Source organism: Aedes albopictus, chromosome 2, assembly GCF_035046485.1.
Source record: "Aedes albopictus strain Foshan chromosome 2, AalbF5, whole genome shotgun sequence".
In the NCBI taxonomy this organism is placed as follows: Eukaryota; Metazoa; Arthropoda; class Insecta; order Diptera; family Culicidae; genus Aedes; species Aedes albopictus.
In genome coordinates this window covers 196,797,570-196,820,828 of record NC_085137.1, presented here as the reverse complement: position 1 = coordinate 196,820,828, position 23,259 = coordinate 196,797,570, and the positions used below count along the sequence as shown (strand labels likewise).

General features: G+C 38.1%; 1 protein-coding gene across 1 annotated transcript in view; it reads left to right on the top strand.

Moving 5' to 3' along the window:
• LOC109429398 (cytochrome b5-related protein) overlaps nucleotides 1-23,259 on the top strand; it is a 52,265-nt gene that overhangs the window by 13,637 nt on the left and 15,369 nt on the right. Inside the window, exons 2-3 of the mRNA XM_019705346.3 lie at nucleotides 9,223-9,483; nucleotides 18,854-19,245. Coding sequence (XP_019560891.2) covers nucleotides 9,262-9,483; nucleotides 18,854-19,245 — 614 coding nt within the window. The 5' untranslated portion in view covers nucleotides 9,223-9,261. The remainder of the gene's footprint in view (nucleotides 1-9,222; nucleotides 9,484-18,853; nucleotides 19,246-23,259) is intronic.

The window sequence follows — 23,259 nt, the reverse complement described above, 5'->3', positions numbered from 1 at the left end:
AACGACGACGACGACGCGCTTGCGGCCGATCCGAATAAAAAAGCGGCATTTCGATTTTGCCTCCAAAGACACACTCCGAGTCGGAAATCATGTTGACGAACTATACAAATTCACAAGAATAAATGATAAACAATTAGAAGTCAAATTCAAACTAATGCTTAAGCCGACCCACATAGTGACGGACCTTTCAATATTAGATGATTAAATTCTTGTAAATATTTTATATATCTAAACACGAATTGTTAACAATAATATGAAACGAGCTCACCCATTTGCGTCCATCCAATCGTCCACCAGCGACAACTACACCAGCGCTTCCGACAAAATAACAGTCATCATGATGACCAGTCAATGTAGCAGAAATACATACACGACCTCACAAACATAACTGATTTTTCCATTGATGACGACGGAATCGCGTAACTACGCGATCGAGTAGCAATTTCCCCGACCGAACCTCACTTTTACAACTTTTGTGCACGCACACAACCCATTGACGACGACGACGACACCGCGGACATTCAAGGGATTGCATTTTCCCAATCTTTTTCAACCCGTCAACGCCCAAGGTGTCTCACAATTGAATTCTTTATAAAGATTCGTTATCAACAGTCAAGTTTCAATAAAATAAACATGATATCATGAGAAAATTGGAAGTCTATGGTGCAGTTCCAAAAAAGTCTTCAATGTGAGTCCTTCACATCAGATAATTTTTTCAAGTTCTATTTTGGCACAACTTTTATACTCTCGTTTTATCCGGATCCGTATAGATACAATGCATCTATAATGAATAAAACAGAGGATAAACACTTAAAAATAATAAGAAAATAAGTTTCAGATGACATCATGGTTAACTACTCATATATATGTGTATCAAAAAGCCTATTTCTCTTTGATTCTCCATTTTTTTTCCTTACTCTCGCACTCTCATAAGCAAGTTAGAGCACTGTTATAGTACTCTTTCTTTCTTTGTCAAAACAAATTAGAGATTCTTCAAAACCTACGTAACGCTATTGAAGGAGGGGATGGGTCCACAACAGTATTGCGCCTCATAAAAAAATAAATTTTTTTGGATTTCTTTCAAAATCAAGTCCGGCAGAAATCCCTGACGGAATCCCGAAAGGATTCCCTACAAGAGTTCTGGGAGAAATATCTGGTAGAATCCTGAGAGGAATCGTGACTGGAAGCTCGGCAGGAATCTCTGATAGAATCACAGAAGAAACCCCGGAGAAAATCATGGGAGCAATTCAGGAAGGAAACCTTGAACAAATCCCAGAAAGAATTTTTCAAGAAACACCAGCAGTAATCTCAGCACTTATACCTAAAAGAACTTCCATTGAATTCTCTGAATATATCTTGTCAGAAACCATTGAAAGAATACCAGGAGAAATCCGTGAAGTAATCCCAGCAGGAATCCCGGAATGAATGCCAACTAGAATTCCTGAAAGAATCCTTTCAAGATTTTCTAAAGCAATCCCGGCAGAAATTCCTGAAGTTATTACTGAAGAAATCCTGTAGATAATACCTGATAGAATCATTATACGTAGAAATCACACGACAGGAATGCTGGATGAAAGCAGAGCAAGAATTCCTGAAAGAATCTTAGAACACATCCCGGAAGGAATTATTGAAGATATCCATAAAAAAACTCGGAAAGAATTTTTGAAGGAATCCCATCAGAAATTCCAGGTCGAATACCTAAATATCCAGGATTGCCGGCAGAAGCCAATATTCTTTCATATTTCTTTTCGGGAGGAATCCCTTGAAGAATCGGTGCAGAAATGCCGAATAAAATACCTAAAACAATCCTCTTAGAATTTTCTAAAACAATCCCTGCAAAAATTCCTGTAGAGATCTCAGAAGCCTGTAGGAATAGAGGAATTCCGGAAGAAACATCCTGAGAAATTCTGAGAAGATACTCGAGAGGAATGCCCTTGGGAATGCCTGAAGAAATTTCGGGAAGAAGTCCTGATGGTATCTGGAGAAAATCTCTTCTCCTTTAATTTTATCTCATTTATTCACCCTACTCTCTACCTTTACTCTCTACTTTACCGTCTCCCAACCTTTTATCCTAACCCTCTATCCTAACTCAACTTTCTGCCTTACCCTCTAGTAAAACTCTCTACCCTACCCTACTACACTATCCTCCATCGTATCAGCTGCCCTAACACTTTTTCTCTATCCTAATCTTTACCCTAACCTCTATTCTAACCCTCTATCCTATCATCTACACTAACCATCTACCCACTCTCTATCTTATGTCGTTTTCGTTTTTGCGGCAGTGCTATACCGATGCAACACTTTTGCACCGAAAATGTTCGTGTTCGATTTTCGTACCGCAGCGGTGTAGCACAGAAGACAGTATTTTTAAATTTTGCCAAATTTTGGATATATTCCCGTAAAAAAGTAAGTGATATTTGCTCGGGCAGTGCTTAGTTATCAGACCGGTTATTGCCCTGAGAGAATTTTGTTCAGATTCAATATGTCCTTGGCTTTTGCTGCACAGGGTACTTTTAAGGTATTCGTAGCACTATTGTTAGATTTTTATGTTCTATAACCTCCCGGTTCCTTGCTAATGGCTGGCAATAACATGAGCCGTGAAATACTAAGGCGCATCATCAGTGGAAGTCGTGCCTACTACGGGCTCCAGAAGAAATTGCGGTCACTCCCGCACCTAATGTACTATGTACAAGATGCTAATAGGACCGGTGGTTCTCTACGGACACGAGACATGGACGATGCTCGAGGAGCACCGCAAGCACTCGGAGTTTTCGAGCGACGCGTGCTAAGGACGATCTTCGGCGGCGTGCAGGAGAACGGTGTGTGGCGGCGAAGGATGAACCACTAGCTCACTGCACTCCACGGTGAACCCAACATCCTGCAAGTGGCGAAAGCTAGACGGATACGGTGGGCACTGGGCAGGGCAGGTGCAAGAATGCCGGACAACAACACTGCAAAGTTGGTGTTTGCTAACCATCCGGTTGGTACAAGAAGGCGTGGAGCGCAGAGAGCACAATGGGCGAACCAGGTGGAGCGTGATCTGGCGAGCGTTGGGCGTGTCCGACGTTGGAGAGCTGCAGCTGCAAATCGAGTATAATGGCTGCAAATTGTTGATTCAGTGTTATCATGAATTGAATGTTGAACTAAATAAATGAAATGAATCTAAGAGCATCCGGAGCTCCACAAAATAGCTCAGGGCCAATGAAACAAGATGCTGCGCCCTGTCTTGCTAAGTTGTCGAATTTTTTATTTCTTTGCATTCCACAATGGCCAGGGACCCGATACAATAAAACCTCGTTCCTTATGACCAATTGCTCCAGAGAAGGAATGCATTGCCACACCATTTTAGATTGGCACGTCAGCACGTGGCATTTAGAGCAGCTTGACTGTATGGGAAAATACAGATTTTGGCAAACCTGTAGTTTCACTTGAGGCATGTATCAGCACACCTCAAAATTGCTTGAAGTTACCCTTGAAACACAGTGCGACTGTATCCCATTGGTATAGTTTTATTGGTGCCAGAGCTCACAATTCCAGCTCCTGTATTCTCACCCACTTTGGAACCATCAGTATAAAATACAACAGAACTTGGACGTAACTAGGCCCACCAGAATTCCATGTATAGCGGCTTTGTTTCACCACTTCTAAGGGAACATCACCCGGGTAGAGGTGAATGGCAAACCAAAAACAAAAGAATAACAAATTTTATTGTTATAACTAATTTACCATTCATGAGTTCTTCATGAAGAGCTTAAAACAACATATCAATAGCTAATTTTGATATCATATCAAAATATGTCATTTGCTTGTCATTTATCAATTGATTTGAAAATTTGAAAAAAAAAAGCTACTGAATGTCTTATTTTGCTATCATAACTAATTTTGCAATTGGCGAGATATTGTTGACCTCTTTCGAGTTTGATGAACCTTTGCAGTTGTGGCACTTATTAAGAACAACATAATGACAAATTTTGAATTTTTGTTATTCTAAAAGTAACATTTGATATTTGTTTGCAATTACATTCTATCCAGAAAACTTATAATATTTTTATTTTCCCGGGCAGAAGAGAATTACAAAGCAATGGCAAGTTTTACCATTAAAAAAGAATTACTGATTGGTAAAATTTGCCATTGGTTTGGTAACAAAAGGGCAAAAATAATTACTGACATTGTTCGACGGAATAACTGAAGAATGTCAAATTTTGACATTACAATGGCAAACCAAGAACAAAAAAAAATTAAGGTTGAAAATTGCAAATTATACCATTATTGAGTTATTGAAAACCGAACAATAACAAAATTTGTTATCCGCTTGTCAACCAAAACAATGGTATATTAAGTTGTTTATTCCAATAACAAAATAAAAATCTTATAAGTTTTCTGGATGGAATGTAATTGCAAACAAATATCAAATGTGTCTTTTAGAATAACAAAAATTCAAAATTTGTCATTATGTTGTTCTTAATAAGTGCCACAACTGCAAAGGTTCATCAAACTCGAAAGAGGTCAACAATATCTCGCCAATTGCAAAATTAGTTATGATAGCAAAATAAGACATTCAGTAGCTTTTTTTTCAAATTTTCAAATCAATTGATAAATGACAAGCAAATGACATATTTTGATATGATATCAAAATTAGCTATTGATATGTTGTTTTAAGCTCTTCATGAAGAACTCATGAATGGTAAATTAGTTATAACAATAAAATTTGTTATTCTTTTGTTTTTGTTTTGCCATTCACCTGTTCTTAATAAGTGCCAAAACTGCAAAGCTTCATAAAACTCGTAAGAGGTCAACAATATCTCGCCAATTGCAAAATTAGTTATGATAGCAAAATAAGACATTCAGTAGCTTTTTTTTTTCAAATTTTCAAATCAATTGATAAATGACAAGCAGACGTAAAAACTTGAAGTATTTTTAGGCAACCCGGGCAGAAAAGAATTACAAAACAATTGCAAGTTTTACCATTCAAAAAGAATTACTGAATGGTAAAATTTGTCATTATTTTGTTTGAAATAAGTGACAAAAGGGCAAAAATAATAACTGACATTGTTCGATAAAATAACTAAAGAATGTCAAACTTTGACATTACAATGACAAACCAAGAACAAAAAAAAAATAAGATAGAGAATTGCAAAATATACCATTATTGAGTTATTGAAAATAGAACAATATCAAAATTAGTTATTCCCTTGTCATCCAAAAGAAGGGTATATTAAGTTGTTTATTTCAATAACAAAATGAAAACTTATAAGCAAGCTTGCTATTTGATGAAAACATTCGCGAAATGATGCGATCTGCTTTCGACAACGAATACGTTTTCACCCATCCTCGCTTTATTCAATCAACCTCCCATACGAGTAGCACACGAACGGACTCAACACTAATCAGCATAGTTGACTCTTCCTTTTCGCCGTTGAGCCGTTGCGTTCTAGCCAAGCATCTCTTTTCATCGCTTTCGATGCTTTTCGACAGCTTATCGCGAAGCATCGTTGGCTGGAAGCTTTATTAGTATGGTATCGGTACATGCGAATGTTGCTTCTGTGTGCGTGTCGAGCGTTCATGCCGTAGTTTCGCAAACCAACCTATTCGGTATGGTTCGGCTGTTCGGGCGAGCGTGTGACGGCCCAGTCAGATGTGTGCAAAATCGTTTGTGATTTACATCATGTTCGTTTTGCCACCTCTTTGCTGCTGGTCATCGCTGATCAGTGCACAGTTCAATCGCACGCGATAAATATACAGTTGATGAGTTGTGATGAGCACTAGTGAGGTGATCATTTGCATCATTGCTTATAAGTTTTTTGGATGGAAAGTAATTGCAAACAAATATCAAAATTTACCATTAGAATAACCAAAACTCAAATTTTGTCATTATGTTGTTCTTGATGAGTGCCAAAACTGCGAGTTCATTAAACTCGCAAAAGGTCAACAATATCTCACCAATTGCAAAATTTGTTATGATAGCAAAATAAGACATTCAGTAGTTATTCTTCCAAATTTTAAAATGACAAGCGAATGGAATATTTTGATATGATATCATATTATGATATTCACATGTTGTTTTAAGCTCTGCATGAAGAACTCATGAATGACAAAATAAGTTATGACAATAAAATTTGTTATTCTTTTGTTTTTGGTTTGCCATTCACCTCTACCCGGGAAAGTACGTTTAATTGGCAAATTGAGAGATAAATTTGTGAAAAAATTACCACTTGTTTTGGTGGGATTCGAACCCACGACTCCGTTATCGGTAGTCTGGCGCTTTAACCAACTAAGCTACAGAACAAGTTACAACTCTGCAGAATAGAAAGTCAAACTGGATTCGAAGCACCACCCTAAACCGGGTCCGTCTTTCACAACTTTATCTCTCTTTCGGCTCTTAGATGCCAATCAGTCGAGCTTCAATATCAACATTCTAAAAACAATACGCGCACACTTGTTGTTCGTAGGCCGCGAGAGTGCGGGAGATCCGGAAAATTGCCCGTTGGAGACGAAGCAAACTCAAGCTCCTCAATTTTATCATATAATTTGTTTGCACCGGATTTAAACGCATCTGAAGAGAATTCAGTTTTCTATACCTAAATGGCTTGTTTTATCCTCTGAGGGGCATATAACGATTAGAAGTAGTGGCACAAGTGAAATTTAATTATTAGGCATGTCATTTTTTTTAAGGGGTATTCTGCTTAGGGGGTTCGAAAGGTTGGTACGCATATTGTTGGTTCAAGCCTCAAACGAAGGCTAAAGTTAAGCATAAATATGCACGAATCTACCATGACAATAAGTGGACTGGTAAACCATCAACCACAAATATTGTTGATGTAAGAATAATCAAACATACTTCTTGTGCTGATCAGATCATCAATTCTGTTTAATTCAAGCTTCCATTAATCTCCAACCTATCATATCATACGTAATACAATCTCTAAAAAGGATTATGTAAAAGTCAGTGCATAAATATGCTTGTTTTTGACCACAACTTGACTTGACTTTATTTTTTCTCCGTGTTCATGTGCAATGACCGTGGTGATATGGTAGCTGCGGTATCAGGCAATAAGGCCGAAGCACGTTAGGCCAAAGTACGTTAAGCCGAAGATCATTAGAGGGACTATGCTTGGAGTGCGCCAATTACCGAGGAATAACGCTCTTCAACTCGGTGGTCCAAATTATGTCATGTAAGTTGTTCAAAAGATTGAGATCGTTGCAGGAAACCTTCGTCGGCAAATACCAATCTGGTTTTCGTGAAGGGTGCTCAACGACGGATTGAACGTTTACTTTGGGACAAGTCCTAGACAAATTCCTACAGTACAACTTGCAGATCTACCATCTTTTTATTGATTTTAAATTGGCGTACGATTCAGCGCAAAGAAATGAGTTTTGCAGATAATGATAGAATACGGTTTTTCGACGAAACTGATTAGACTGATTCGTGCAACGCTTGATAGATCGAAATCAAGTGTACGGTTTACGAATGAGATTCCGTCGTCTTTCGCCATCTTAGACGGATTGATGCAGGATAATGCGCTGTCAATTTGTTGTTTAATAAGTTCCGTAGTTTGGAGACGTAGACAAAATTCACGGTGTCTAAGACATTGATCCTTCAGGTTATTTTTTATTACGGCCTTCAGACTTGGACGTTGAAGGAAGTTATCTTTGAACGTAAGGAGCTGCGAGCAATAGCGGGCAATTAAGAAGAAAATTTCATCTGGCAACGTCTTATGAATAACGAGCTATAGGTATTAGGTGCATAGAAAAGGCAATTGTCAAGCTAATAAAACATAGCGAGCTGAGTTGGGCTGATCACGTCTCAAGGATACCGGAAGAACGGCAGGCGAAGATAATATTCACTCGAGAACCAGGTAGAGGCCACCCACAAGATCGCCATTTGCGGCTGAAGTGGACATATGAGTGCACTGAACGTTCAGATAAACTGGAAGCGATTGGCCGAGAACCGAGCCCAGTGGAAAGGATGCTTCAGTCAGCAATTATTCCGGAATGAGCAACTCGTTTGGTTTACAAATCATCTTGGTATACCAGAACGTATTGATCTTGGCATACCAGAACGTATTGATACGTCGAACTAACATTCCTTCCTTTTCCCGGATTACCGTAAGGACGTGGCCGGCGCCGTTATCAACCCAATAAAGTTTGAGCTTTCGAAACGTGTACATTGAGAATGATAAGTAAATCCCAAGCCACAAGCCTATTAACTCTTTGTGCAATTTCGCTACCTCAGGTTAATCACGGAGTAGCAACTACGCAAGCAGGAGTAGCAAGTGTACGGTCACCAATGATAATGCTTATGCTTATGCACATGCTCTGATGTGTTATCTCCACACAAGAGCCTCGACAGGAGCAATGCACTGAATATTAAATTATTAACTGCCAAATCTACAATGAAAAGTTAATACCCAGGGAGTTGCTACGAGGTATTATTTTTTTACAGGTGAGCTAATTTCCAAAATTCTAACCTTTCAGTCAGTAGTTGATGGCAAAACTTAACTGTTTTGGTTTATTTTACCCTAATTTAACCCATTCCCCCATTACATCTATGAAACGACTACATTGAAGTGGTCGGATTATAAAAATCACCCACTGTTTGCAATTTACTGTTTACTCATGCCTATCGCAGAATCAGATCTGCTGCAAGATTAGCTGCCCGGAGCGTGTGCTTTCGAATAAGGGTTGTTACACTTCAATAAAGAGCTCTTTGTTTATGAAACACTTATCACTCGTCGTAGCTAACTGGAAGGCAAACGATGACCAATCAAAATTAGTGTAAACTTGCTGAAATGTTTAGAAAAGTTCAACATTCAGTAATCTTCCATGAGGGGATTACATTCGCGGGGTAACAACTACTGGTGCGAACCCTAATCATGCGGTTGGCGCATGTGCAGTAGGGGAGACTGAGGATACTTGACTTGAACCATGGTTAAATTTAAATCCAATCAGTTACTTGGACACTTGGAAATATACTGAATTTTTGCGTGCATGAAATTTGAATCCTACTCTAAGTCTCACATCTTAGAATTAGAAATACAGTGTATGGTATGGCATCTACTGTGCATCACTAGAAGACCATAGAACACACCTTAGAACCTGACCCGACAATTTGTATTTCCGAAGGTGCCCAATCTGCATACTGATTAATTGGTGCGCACTCGTGCGATCGCTTTGCATACTAAATATACACCTGATATACTGATGTGATCACACTTTCTTTAGGTTCAGCAGTTGACGACGACGACATCGGCGACAACAGTCATGTCGGAGAAGTTAGCCGGTGCACCTGCACTGATTACAACGATCGCCAACAAGTATCCCACGTTTCGGGACGAACCGTTGAAGACGGTTTACCGTTGGCTGGAGGGTAAACGTCACGACGATGGAGCCGAGGGACTATGGCGGATTCACGACACGCTGTACGACTTGACGGATTTTATCGACCGGCATCCGGGTGGGGCCGAGTGGCTTCGACTGACTAAGGTGAGTAATATCTGATCATCCTTGGTGAACAGGTACCGCAGTTGTGATAAGAAATGCATGGTAATACTTCCCCCCTTTTGCTGGCAGCCGAAAATACGTGGCTTTTTTGCAATTTTTTTTTTTATAAATTCTACAAACATGTTTTTGTTGAAATTTCATCGTTTTGCTAATCATCAATAGTTTTCGCTGATCTTTGACATGCAATGTATTACTAAGTACTCCGAAGTTTGTGACACAAATCCAACATTCTCAACCAAATTGCCTATGCTCATGCTCATGCTCATGCTCAAATCCAACATTCTCAACCAAATTTTATACACAATGAATGATCACAGAACATAGTCTACGGTACTCAAGTACCCCCAGAAAATTCATGGTACGTGAATTGGCTGATCTAGGTCATCCAAACTACTCTGGAACTCATTATCCTAAGATCTACAACATCTACCATCGTTTATGGTCACTCTGTTCAAGAAATTCATTCACGTTGATGTCCATTAGACCCAAAATGCTGATATTGTGGTAGTTGGACATTCCGTGAAATACAAATGGCCTCTAATACACTTTGAAGTTTGGGTTACGATAACTACATACTGCATTATGCTTGAGTTGTAAACAATTTTCTTGGAATGAAGTCTATACTGCTGATCTGACCTCAGTGCATAGCCATAATGCTTTTGGTACAGTCATGGGATATCTCAACTAACATTTTCAGCACTATAAGCTTCAGTCATTTGCTTTTTGTTGTGTAACCATAGAATAAAAGCAGTCAACGCTGAATAAAAGGGAAGCTAGTCAAATATAAATCATAAGCTAATACACGACTGTAAAACAAGCACCATACAGCTACCAAACTCGGTTTTTAGAAATCCATTGCTTGTCACTGGGGCTGCCTCTACTCCACTCTATTACAACTCCGGGAGATTTCCCGGAAGATGTGAAAACTTGAACAAATCGAATAGGAGTCCCCACTAACAAAACAGCTGCTTCTATACAGTACAATTCGTTATACTGACAAATCCCCAAACCAGCAGCGCGATTTCATTACAGCTAGAAGCTGTTATAAAGAAACTGTTGGTTTACCAACACGGCTTGTCGGATGTAAACATTATTGTCAATACAAACTTCAAGCGGGATTTATAACTACTACACAATTTCTTTACAGCTATCCATCTCTGTGCTGTGACATTATTTGGGTTGCTTTTATTGCACTCTAATTCAATGCCGGAAGATTTGCCGGAAGATGTGCAAATCGAATAAGAGTTCCAACCAATAAAACAGCTGCTTTTATACAGTACGTTTTGTAATGTTGCCAAAAAACAAAACATCAGCGCTTCGTAGCTGTTTAAAGAACACTCTTTCAGCTAGAAGCTGTGACGAAGAACCTGCTGGCGCAACCACAAAGCTTGTTCAATGTAAACATTATTGCTTTTGACGGTTCACAAGCTTATGCAGCAAGATGAAGTTTGGTAAGATTTCTTGTGGCACAATTATGAAGCCTTGTCTGGAGTAAAACAAAACGGGCTATTTTCTATGCTATTTATATATAGCAGTGTGGCAGCGAGGACATCATCGGGACCAATGGATACGGAGATCGAGAGTTTGATTCCAAGTAGCGGCAAGTACTTTAATGATTCAATTTTAAAAGCGATATTCCCAGTCTAACATGTATTGCGTCACGGTATCCACAACCTAATTATATTTAATCGATTAATCTGCAGATACCGTATAATTATTATTTAACAACTGCGAAAAGTCTGAAAAAGCGCCATCTCAAGATGTTATTCAATTAGTGGTTATATAGGAGCCGAGAAAAGAGCTATGACTTCGTGGCATAGAAGCTGATTCGTACAGCATATACATGTGGATTAAGTTCGTCAGATTCATTGGTATAGGGCTTGCATAGAAGCTTCCGTCCATATGTACAACACAGTAACTAAGCATCAAGCCGTATTGAGGACGCTTTGTTGACGTTTACATTCACAATAAATGTTAGTTGGGATACTTTTTTTTATTTTCTGAAATTTGCTTGTCAAGATAATGGCATCAATCCGAAAAAAAATAGAATTCCTAAAATGAAACTGAAACTTTTGTTTCAACGCTGATTATCTGATTCTCTGATCCTCTTACTTTTTTTATTTTTACAATGATTTTTTGATTTTTTTTTTGAATCTCTGGTTTTCTGATTCTCTAATTCTCTGATTCTCTGACTAGATTTTCACAATGATTTTTTAATTTTATTTTTTGAATCTTTGATTCTTTGATTCGTTGATTCTTTGATTCGCTGATTATCTGATTCTCTGATTTTCTAATTCTCTGATTCTCTGACTAGATTTTACAATGATTTTTTAATTTTGATTTTTTTTATTTTTTGATTCTTTGGTTCTCTGATTCTGTGTTAATCTGATTCTCTGATTCTCTGATTATCTGATTCTCTGATTATCTGATTCTCTGATTCTCTGATTCTTTGATTCTCTGATTATCTGATTCTCTGATTATCTGATTCTTTCATTGTCTGTTTCTCTGATCCTCTGACTTTTTGATTTTTTACAATAATATTTTAATTTTTGAAAATTTTGATTTTTGATTATTCAATTCTCTGATTCTCTGTTTATCTGATTCTCTGATTCTCTGATTCTTTGATTCTCTTATTCACTGATTCTCTGATTCTCTGATTGTCTGATCCTCTGACTTTTCGATTTTCTACAATGAGTTTTTATTTTTTTTTAATTTTTTGATTCTCTAGTTCTCTGATTCTCTGATTATCTGATTCTCTGATTTTCTGGATCTTTGATTCTCTGATTCCCTGATTCTCTGATTCTCTGATCCTCTGACTTTTTGTTTTTTTTTTTAAATTTTTATTTTTTTTCGATTTTTTGATTCCTTAATTCTTTGATTATCTGATTATCTGATTATCTGATTCTCTGATTCTCTGTTTCTCTGATTCCCTGATTCTCTGATTCTCTGATTCTCTGACTCTCTGATTCTCTGATTCTCTGATTCTCTGATTCTCTGATTCCTTCATTCTCTATTTATCTGATCCTCTGACTTTTTGATTTTTTACCATAACTTTTTAATTTTTTAATATTTTGATTTTTTGATTTTTTGATTCTTTAATTCTCGGATCCTCTGTTTCTTTGTTTCTCTGATTATCTGATTCTTTGATTCTCTGATTCTCTGATTTGTAAAATACGATGTTTCGTATGCATATGTATATACACGGACACATTTGCTTACATCTTCCCTAGGAGGAAGACAATTTCTTTATTCACATACCTATTACCGAAAGAAAAAAGTTTTTTTTCGATTTTTCTGCATCCTAAATCCTAAAAATGTTTCAATGTTGGTCCGGAGCTTGATGAAATTTTACGATAAAAAAAAATTTCTGAATAATCGTAGAATTAAAATTGATTTGTTTTAATTTATTTCAAAAGTACGCAAAGTTCTTGTTGATATATTTTTTCACAAAAACTTTCACATGGAAGAATTATGATACTTTCTCGAAATTTGTAAACGAAAAGAAGTGTTTACATATTTCTATAAAATATAAACTTTAATCAAGAAAATACACTATAATAATATCTTTTTTTTTTAAATTTCACTGGAAAAAGGAAAAAAAAAATGTTATTTCTTGAGCCAATTTCTATTATTTTTCTTCATTCGTGCCACGAGCCGCACAGGCTCTACTCTTGTTTGTCTTCACTCTATCGGTATGATTCTTTCACGATTGTCTCTATTGCACCTCATTATATTACGAGTATCTCTATTTGTTGCTAATTTGGGTTTCCACTGGCATACAAATGAACCCAATGTATTTTGAAGTATGGGTCGCAATATCTGTAAATCTTAGAATATTTTTATTGTAGCGAATGCTACGCTACTCTTAGAGCCTCAGAGTGAAATTCTGATAACTCATCAACATTCACTTGGTGATCTAGGTCATCTAAACTATTCTAGAATTAAGACCTCCAAGCTCTTCAGTCCACAAGCTCTATTCTTGTATCTCCAGAAATATTTTGAGTATTTCTTTGTGCTACTTGTGCATCAACTGACATACAAACGATCTTTATCATATTTTTAAGTGTCAGAAATTACTCAAGAATTTCTCCAGGCGTTCCTCGGAAATTCCTCCAGCAGTCCCTCAGAAATTCATCGTGATGTTCTCCGAGAATACCTCTACGAGTTCCTAGGGAATGCCTCAGGGCTTTCCGTGAAATCCTTCAGGAGTTTCCCAGCAGTTTCTCGAAAATTCCTTCAGGAGCTATGCTGGAATTTCTTCAGGAGTTCCTCAGGAATTACTTTAAGAACCTTTCGGAAAACCCTGCAGGAGTTCCGCGGGAATTCCTCCGGAAATTCCCCGAGGATTCCACGGGAGTCCTCTAAGGATTTCTCCAGGCGTTCCCATAAAACTCCTCAAGGAAATTTTTCCAAGTGTTCCTCCAGAAATTTCACCTGGGATTCATCCAGGAAGTTTTCCAGGGATTCTTCCAGAAATTTTGCTAGGAATTTCTCCAGTGATTCCTCCAGCAATTTCTCTAGAAATTCTTCCAGGGGTTCCTTCGCGAATTCCTCAATGGATTCCTCCATGAGTTCACCCAGGAATTCATTCAGGTATTCCTCCAGGAAATCATCCAAGATTTCCTACAAAAACTAATCCAGAGATTTTCCAGATGTTCCTGCAGGAATACCTCCAGGAATTTCTCCACAAATTTATCCCGGAATACCCCCAGAACTTCCAACAGGGGTTCTTCCCGGAATTCCTCACAGGGATTGTTCCTGAAATTCTTCCAAGAGTTCCATTCCTCCAGGAATTCTTCCTGGATATATTCCAGAAATTTCTCCAGCAAATACTCCAGGAGATCCTTCAGGAATTTCTCCAGGAATTACTCTACGAATTCCTCCTGGAATTACTACAGGAAATGGTTAAGGAATTGTTCAGGGAAGAAATACCCTAGGAATTCCTACAAGAAATATCCCAGGAATTCCTCCAGGAGTAACTGCAGGAATTCCTATAAGAATTTCTGGGAAATTCTTTAAAAATCCTTTACAAATTACTACATGAATTCTTGCAGAAAGTACTCCTGGAATTCCTGCAGGGTTTTCTCCAGGTATTTGTTCAAGAAGTTCTTGAAGAAATTCCTGAAAGTATTCCTGAAAAAAAATCTTTTAGGAATTCCTGAAGAAATTCCTAGAGAGATTCTTCGAGGAATTCTTGAAAGATTTCTATGAGGTATTCTTGAAGGAATTCTTTGAGGGGAATTCTGGAAGGGATTCTGAAGGAGTTCTTGGTGGATGTCTTGGAGGAACTCCTGGACGAGTTCTTGGAGGATTTCCTGAAGGAATTCTTGGAGGAATTCCTGGGGGTATTCCTGTAGGCATTTCTGGAGGAATTTCTGAAGGATTTTGAAGGTATTTATTCCTTGGAGGTATTCCTAGAGAAATTTATAAAGGAATCCCTGGCCGAATTCCTGGAGGGATTCTTGGAGGATTTTTTGACAGAAGTATTGGAGCAGGTCTTGAAGAAATTCTTATTAGAGTTGCTGTCGGAATTCTTGAAACAATTTCTGGAGAAATTCCTGGACGAACTTTCGGAGGAATATTCCAGAGGTATCTCGATCAACGATCATTTTGGAGGAATACTCCAGAGATATCTGGAGAAATTCTTAGAAAAATTGCTGCAGGATTTTTTGGAGAATATTTTGGAGTATTTCCTTGAAAAATTCTTGGAGGAATTCTTGGAAGAAGTCGCGGAGCAGTTCTTGGAGAAATCTTTGAAGAAATTCTCGGAGGAATCTCTAGAGTTGTCCCAGGAGTATTTTCTTGAGGAATTTCTGGAGGTTTCCTGAATAATCTAGAAGATATTCGTTAAGGAATTTCTGGAGGATTTTTTGAATGAATTTTTGAAGCAATTTTTTGGAAAACCCCTGGAGGTATTTCTGGCGAAATTCCTGAGGGAATTCTTGGCAGAATTGTGTCCAGGTTCTTTTTGGACGAATCTCTGAAAGACTTTCTTAAAGAACATCCTCAATACATCCCTAAAAAAATTTAGAGGAATCTCTGGAAGACTTCCTGAAGAAATTTATGGATAATTTCTTGGAGAAAAAATAAATTCGGGTTAAGTGCTGTTCCTTTGAATTCCCCTAAGAATTTGCATCCTTCGACAGATACGTATTTCTAGCTCAACTGTAAGGTCGTCTTCAGTGTCTCGTACTTGGCTCGACTGTCAAGACTGTCTTAATTCTTGAAGAAATGCGTGGATGGATTCCTGAACAAATCCGTGGATGAACTTCTGAAGGAGTTCATGAAGAACATTGTGAAAGACTTCCTGGATGACTTCCAGGTATTCCTGGAGGCATAACTGGAGAAATTTTTGGGTGATAATGGAAGGGGTTTGGATATTCCTGAATGTTCCCTGAATAAACCTTTGAAGTCATCCCGAGAGGAATTTCTGAAAGAATTTCTGGAGAAATCCCTGGAGCAATCTCTGGAAGAATTCGCGTAGCATTCCGTGGAGGAATTCCTAGAAAAATTCCTGGAGGATTCCTGGAGGAAGGCATGGAGGTATTCCTGAGTGGATTCCCGGAGTCATGCCTGGAGGAATTTTTGAAGGAATTCCTAGAGGAATGCCTGGAAAAAATCCTGTAGGAATTCTGGGAGGAATCTGGAGGAATGCCTGGGGGAATTTCTTGAGGAAAATATGTACAAAACCCTGCAGGAATTGCTGGAGGAACCACTGGAAAAATCCCTAGACTCTTGGGGAATCCGTAGAGCAATTCCCGGGGGAATTTCTGAAAGTCATCTGGGAGGAATCTGGAGGAATGCCTGGAGGAATTTCTTGAGGAAAATATGTACAAAACCCTGCAGGAATTCCTGGAGGAGTCACTGGAGAAATCTCTAGAGGAACTCTTGGGGAATCCCTAGAGCAATTCCCGGAGGAATTTCTGAAAGTTATCTGGAGCATTTCTTGATATTTCCTGAAAGAACTCCTGGAAGATTTTCTGGAGAAATGCCTGGATGAACTCCTGGAGCTATCATTGAAAGAATTCTTTGAGGAAACTCTGATTGAATTCCTGGTGGAATCCCCAGAGGAATTCTACGATAAATGCCTGGAGACATTTCTGAAGAAATCTCCTGAGGGATTCCTGGAGGATCCTCCTCCTCTTCTTGGCGTAACGTCCTCACTGGGACAAAGCCTGCTTCTCAGCTTAGTGTTCTATGAGCACTTCCACAGTTATTAACTGAGAGCTTCCTCTGCCAATGACCATTTTGCATGTGTATAACGTGTGGCAGGCACGAAGATACTCTATGCCCAAGGAAGTCAAGGAAATTTCCTTTACGAAAAGATCCTGGACCGACCGAGAATCGAACCCGTCACCCTCAGCATGGTCATGCTGAATACCCGTGCGTTTACCGCCTCGGCTATATGGGCCCATATTTCCTGGAGGATATCCTAGTAGAATTTCTGCAGTAATCCGTAGAGGAATGCCTAGATAAGAAATTACTGGAGGAATCCATGAAGCAATTCTTGGAGAAATCTCTGGAGGGCGAAATTCTTTTACAAAATTTTGGGCAAATCCTTGGAAGAATCCCTGACATAATTGCAGAATCTCTGGCAGAATACCTTAAGGAATGCCTGGAAGAGTTACCGGAGGAATGCCTGAAGGAATTCCTAGAGGTATGCCTGGAGGAACTCCTAGCAGAACATCTAAGAATCCTTGGAGAGATCACTAGATGAATCCCAAGAGGAATTAATCGAGCAATTCCTGGAGGAAAAATCTTGAATGAATTTCTGGAGGAATTCCTGTAGGAATTTCTGTATAAATCTCTGGAGGAATGCCTGGAGGAATTTCGAAGGAACTCCTGGAGAAATCTCTGGAAAAATCCTGGAGGAATTCCGGGAGGAATCCCTGCCGGAATTCCTGAAGGAAAGCCTGGAGGAATCCCTGTAGAAATATCTGAACCAAGATCTGAACAAATCCCTGCAGCAATTCTTAGCGGAATCTCTGCAGGAATTCGTGTAAGAACCCCTGACAGGAACTCCTAGGGAAATTTCGGAAGAAGAATTTCCGAATTTCCAAAAAAATAGCTAAAGGATTTCCTGAATCTTCCTGAAGGAATTCCTGGAGAAATCTCTGGAGGAATACCTGAATGAATTCCTGGAGTAATCCTTTTAAAAAATCCTAGAGGAATCTCTGATTGAATTCCCGAAGGAATTCCAGGAAGAATTCCTAGAGAAATTTGTGAAGAAATCCTTTGAGAAATTCCTGGAGGATGTCCTAGTGGGATTCCTGAGGAATCCCTTGAGGATGTCCTAGTGGGATTCCAGAGGAATCCCTGGAAGAATTCCTGAATAAATTCTTAGAGGAATTGCTGGAGAAATTACTATAAAAATTCTTGGAGGAATCCCTGTACCAATTCGAGGAGGAATCTCTGGAAGAATTGTTGGAGAAACCTGGTGGAATGCAGGGCGGAATGCCTGAAGGAACGCCTGAAAGAATTTCTACAAATATTCCTTAAGCAATTCCTTAAGGAATATCTGGAGGAACATATGGTGGAAGTTTTTGAGGAATTCGTGAATCTATAGGAATTTCTGGAGGAATCCCTGAAAAAAATTCTGAAGGTATCTCTGGAGGAATTCTCAAATACATTCTGGGAGGTACTGCTGTATGAATCGCTGGAGAAAGCCCTGGAGGAATACTTGGAGAAATCTCCGGAGGAATGCCTGAAGGAATATCTGGAGGAATCGTTGAATAACCACCTGGCGGAGACTCCGGAGGAATTCCTGGAGGAATCGCAGCAGAAATCGTCGGAGGAATCCCTAGAGGAATTCTGGGCAGAATATCTGGAGAAATTTGTGGATATATTCCTAGATAAATCCCTAGAGAGATTCCTTGAATAATTCCTAGAGGAATATCAAGGAACTCCTGGAAGAGTTCCTAGAGGAATTCCTGGAGGGATTCCTGGAGGAATGCCTGCAGGAATGCCTGGAGGAATGCCTGGAGGAATTTCTGGAGTAGGCCCTGGAGCAATTCCGGAAGACATTCCTGGAGGAACCTTTAGAGGAATTCCCGGGGAATCCCTGAAGGAATTCCTTGGAGGAATCCGTGGAGCAATTCCTAGAGGAACCTATGGAGAATATGCTGAAGCAAACACTGGAGGAGTTCCTGGAAGAATATCTAGAGTAACTTCTGGAGAAATCTCTAGAGGAATTCCTGGAGGGTTGTTTAGGAGAATTTCTAGAGGAATTCCTGAAAGAATCCCTGTACGAATTTGCTAATGAAATTGATTGATATATCGTGTGGCAGGCACAAAGATATTCAATTCTCCAGAAAATAAACGAAATTCATGTTCTATTGTATTTCTTTTCCAGGGAACTGACATCACCGAAGCGTTCGAAACGCATCACATTACCACACGGGCCGAGAACCTGCTACCGAAGTTCAAAGTTCGAGAAGCCAAACAGCCACGGAATGTGAAGCTCACCTTCAAGGAGGATGGATTCTATCGGACGTTGAAACGCCGAGTGCGGGACAAGCTGCCGGAGGTCGATAATACTCCGATTCAAAAATCTCGGCTCATTATCGACTCACTGCTCGGGAGTGCGTTTGTGTTTGCCTTCTTGGCCATCAAATTCAACAGCTATCTGCTGGCGGTGGCCAGTGGGCTGTTCGTCAACTGGACCATGATCTGTGCGCACAACTATTTCCACCAGAAGGACAACTGGCGGATGAAGCTGTTCAATTTGGCGTTTTTCAGCTATCGGTGAGTGAGAATCGGAAGAAGTTTAGGTATTTTATCATTATAAGGTTGATTTATTTGCATGAAGTTTACCGTAAGATTGATAATTACTGCATGACAAATTGTTGATGCAGCTCATCGTCTTGGCAGCGATTTGTATACTTCGTTTCAACGCAAAGCCATCAACAAGTCAATGATCCTTCAACCCACTTCATTCACGCAGTAGCGATGCTTGAAAAATTGGTTAATTTCAATTAGCATGTGCTTTGTTAGTGTGAATGGTAGTTCACGACTCCATTGACTAACATCGATGGTGCTTTAAACTGATGAGAGGTTTATGACTTAGTGTCTACTAAGTATCTAGTTAATATGTCTTGACTGCGTGTGGTTTTAAATTCGTCACTATGTACATATTTAATTGAAGACCTGACAATATGAGCATACACCGTGTCCAATAAGTTCTCATACAAAATCATATTGAGTTAATATCACTTCTGTAATAAGGACTTTCAAAGTAAATTCATTTATTGAAAGACCATCTAACACTGACCAAATACAGCATTTGTTCTGGAATTAACTGCCTTTTATCCTTCTCTGCTGATCGCTTATGTGTCGTAAGTGTATTTGAGTTGGCACGCACACGAACCCCATTTCATTGGTATTTGGTCTCATTTCAACGAGTAATGGTTTTAAGTTGAAACAAATTAGGTTCCTGTCCTCATTGCTGGTAGCAACTATGATCAGATGAGAAAAAAATATGAGACTTTGTGTTGGTGAAGTATGAAGCTGTTTTATTTTGTAGGTACAAAATAAAACATTAAATAAACAAAAATGTCCGTTTATCTGTTTCAATGCGATTTGTTGTGATGAAGAAGCATGACTGCATCTTATCTTGTTGATTTACACCATTCTAACTTGCAAAACATGCTTGTATCCCTATTGTGGTGAATCAGCCCAACGTTGAGCTTACTGGCAAAATTCTTACCATATCATCACTAAAATTGTATTGCTTTAGCCTTAGTATATCCATTTGGTACAATACTTGGGATAAAACTCAAAATTTACCCTTATGGACTTTTTTAGCTACCGTAGAATGAAAAAGTTTCCGAACATTTTTCTTGCGTGCCGGAGCAAACGGATGCCATAAAACGGAAGTGTACAAGAAAAAGGTCTAGAGAGCGTCAAAACCAAACAATGATATATTTTTCATATTTTTGTTTTAACTACCGTCTACCCCCGTTGGTTTGAACGACACCTCATGCAAACCAACGGGGTTCATTTTTTAATTTGAACTTCTAGTAACCCTGTAGGCACCGAAAAACACACTGATGGTAATCCTTTTTGCTGTTTTGTTTTGATTCTGCGGTCCGTTTCACTCCGTTTCACTTTCACGTAAAGTGGACAGGGTACAGTTTCATGGCTTTAATTGTTTTTTTTTTTTAAATGTTTTAACGATTGAAGCTTATGCCTAAGACTGAATCATTATTCTTTTACTGATCTTGAACGTTAAAATAAAAAAAAAACCTCTTCAAAATGTCAAAAACTTTAAAAATCACGTGAAAAATCGGAAATGATGTAAAATCTGCTTATTGTTGCTAAGGTTTTCTCATAAGTTATTTTCAAATTATTACAAGTTTTAAACCCTAAACCAATAAAGGCCACGTAGAAGAATATATTTGACCGAAAAAAAATTGAGTTTTGTAAAAAAAAGTTTTGAAATAGTAGTTTATGCAACAAGGTGCAGAATGAAGATTTTTACAGCACGAGTCGTACATTTATCCAACGAGGCTTGCCGAGTTGGATAATTACGACGAGTGCTGGAAAAATCGAGTTCTGCACCGAGTTGCGTACAACGTTTTTTGCAATTTCATAAATTACCACTTGATGATAGTTTTTAACAAAACTTTTTCATCAAACTGCACACTGATGTTCATAGCCATGTTTAAGGAAGTCTGATCATAGTAGGTTATAATGTGCAGTTGTCACAATTTTTCAAACTTGCATCCAGAAAGCATCAAGAAGTTGATCAAAATTGAAAACAGTGCTGTAATGGTTCATTGCGCAACGCAAATCAGTTCTGTAATGAACCATTACCGCACTGTTAATTTAGTGTGAGAAAGTAGGCCTTTTCTTGGCAGATGTGCGTGAGGTAAAACAGCCTATTACGATGAGAAATTGCAAAAAAAAAATTAACTGAATCAGACTTTGGGGGTAAAATAAACAATCTTCAAATTTCACCATTTTTTTTGCAAACTCCAGCATCATCAGCCACCATATATATATATATATATATATATATATATATATATATATATATATATATATATATATATATATATATATATATATCGTGAGATAGTTGAACTAAAAAGTTATAAAAAAATATTTTATACCAACAAAATATAACTTTTTTCCAAAATAGTGCTTATTTTTTACACTATTTTTACAATAATTATAGGTGAATATAGATCGAAGCCACACCTTGAATTTTCGAAAGCACAAATCTGAAGAACCAAGTATCGCACTAAGCTGAAAAGTTGATCGATTGGTCACGACCAGCGGGTGACCAATCGATCAACTTTTCATCTCGGTGCGATGTTTGGTTCCTCAGATTTGTGCTTTCGAAAATTCAAGGTGTGGCTTTGTTCTATATTCACCTTAAGTGTATTTCAAAGTTTGTACTAAAAGTTTGAATACAACAAAATAAAGGCATCGTATGAAATTTGATAGTTTGTATTTAAAAACATATAAATAATATGCTGTTATATAACTTTTAACGACTTGTTCATTTTACCCCCGACGACATTTTTCACGCTATTTTGATGTACGATTTGGTGAAGAAAACAATAATTTTTAAATGCAATCCCTTACAAGATTTATAGAGTATACCATTACCTTCCATGTTACTCGCAGATGGATTTTGCCGCATTTCCACGAGAAACGACCAAAATGCTTAGGTTGGTCACTTTAGCCCCACCACCCCTACATAGAGGAAAAAAATAAAATATGTACGGTATTTGGGGGCAAGATGGGTCAGTGCCGTTTTCAAACGTATATTTTTGGAATCTTTCAATAACACTAGTTTGCAAAATAAAATGAAAGTCGTGAACTTCTGTCAACGACCAAAATTTTTGAAGCACAATTTAGCGCTGATTTCGAAACCGACCTTCAAAAATTTTTAAGTAGAACAGTTTTTGAGTTTTAGCTCAATATCGAGTTTTACAACTTTTCAAAATATGTAATTCACTAAAATTCAAATATATTGCGTTTTGTTCAACCAATTTTAAATCTTTTTCCATAAATTAAAAGCCGAATACAATACCATTCGATCATCTGAATACAGGTTTTGCGTCAGATTGATGAAATTCAAGACATTGGCGAGTTTTAAGGATAATCTCCCTAAATTTTAGCAAAATTCCCAAAAAATTTGGAAGAAATGTATTTTTTCCAATAAGAGAAAAACTATTTAAAAATTCTTTCTCGACGTTTATTTGACATATCATATGTAGGCGAGTTACAGTTAAAAATTCAGCTCAATCGGAACATTGAAAACGGAGAATGAGATGTTTGAAGTGAGCGACTTTGCTTAAAAATAGAACAAAAATCGATTTCAAATCATCAACTTTGTATGGAAAGTCGAAAAAATTTCCGCTCTACTGTATTTTTGTTCTTTCGCGTTCTCAGGGCATGATTCTACACTAAAAATGATCATCAGCTTACCGAGTTCAAAAATGCTGTAAACTAGTGTAATTTTCCCAGCTCAACGACGTGGATTTACAGAAAAGTGATACATTTATTTGATTTTTTTACGTTCCTTACACTGAAAAAATGAAGAATATTTTCGTTATACTCCTTTTGCTAAACATCCCATAACTACGTGTAATATTTAGGCAGGGCGAGATGGGTCACCCTTAGTTTTTGGCATGTTTGCATAGTTTTTGAAAATGCTTTAGTTTTCATCGAAAGTCTATTCCGTGACCTACATTATCGAAGCGTTTAGAGAGCTGGAAATTTGTGTACTTAGATTTAATATTTTTG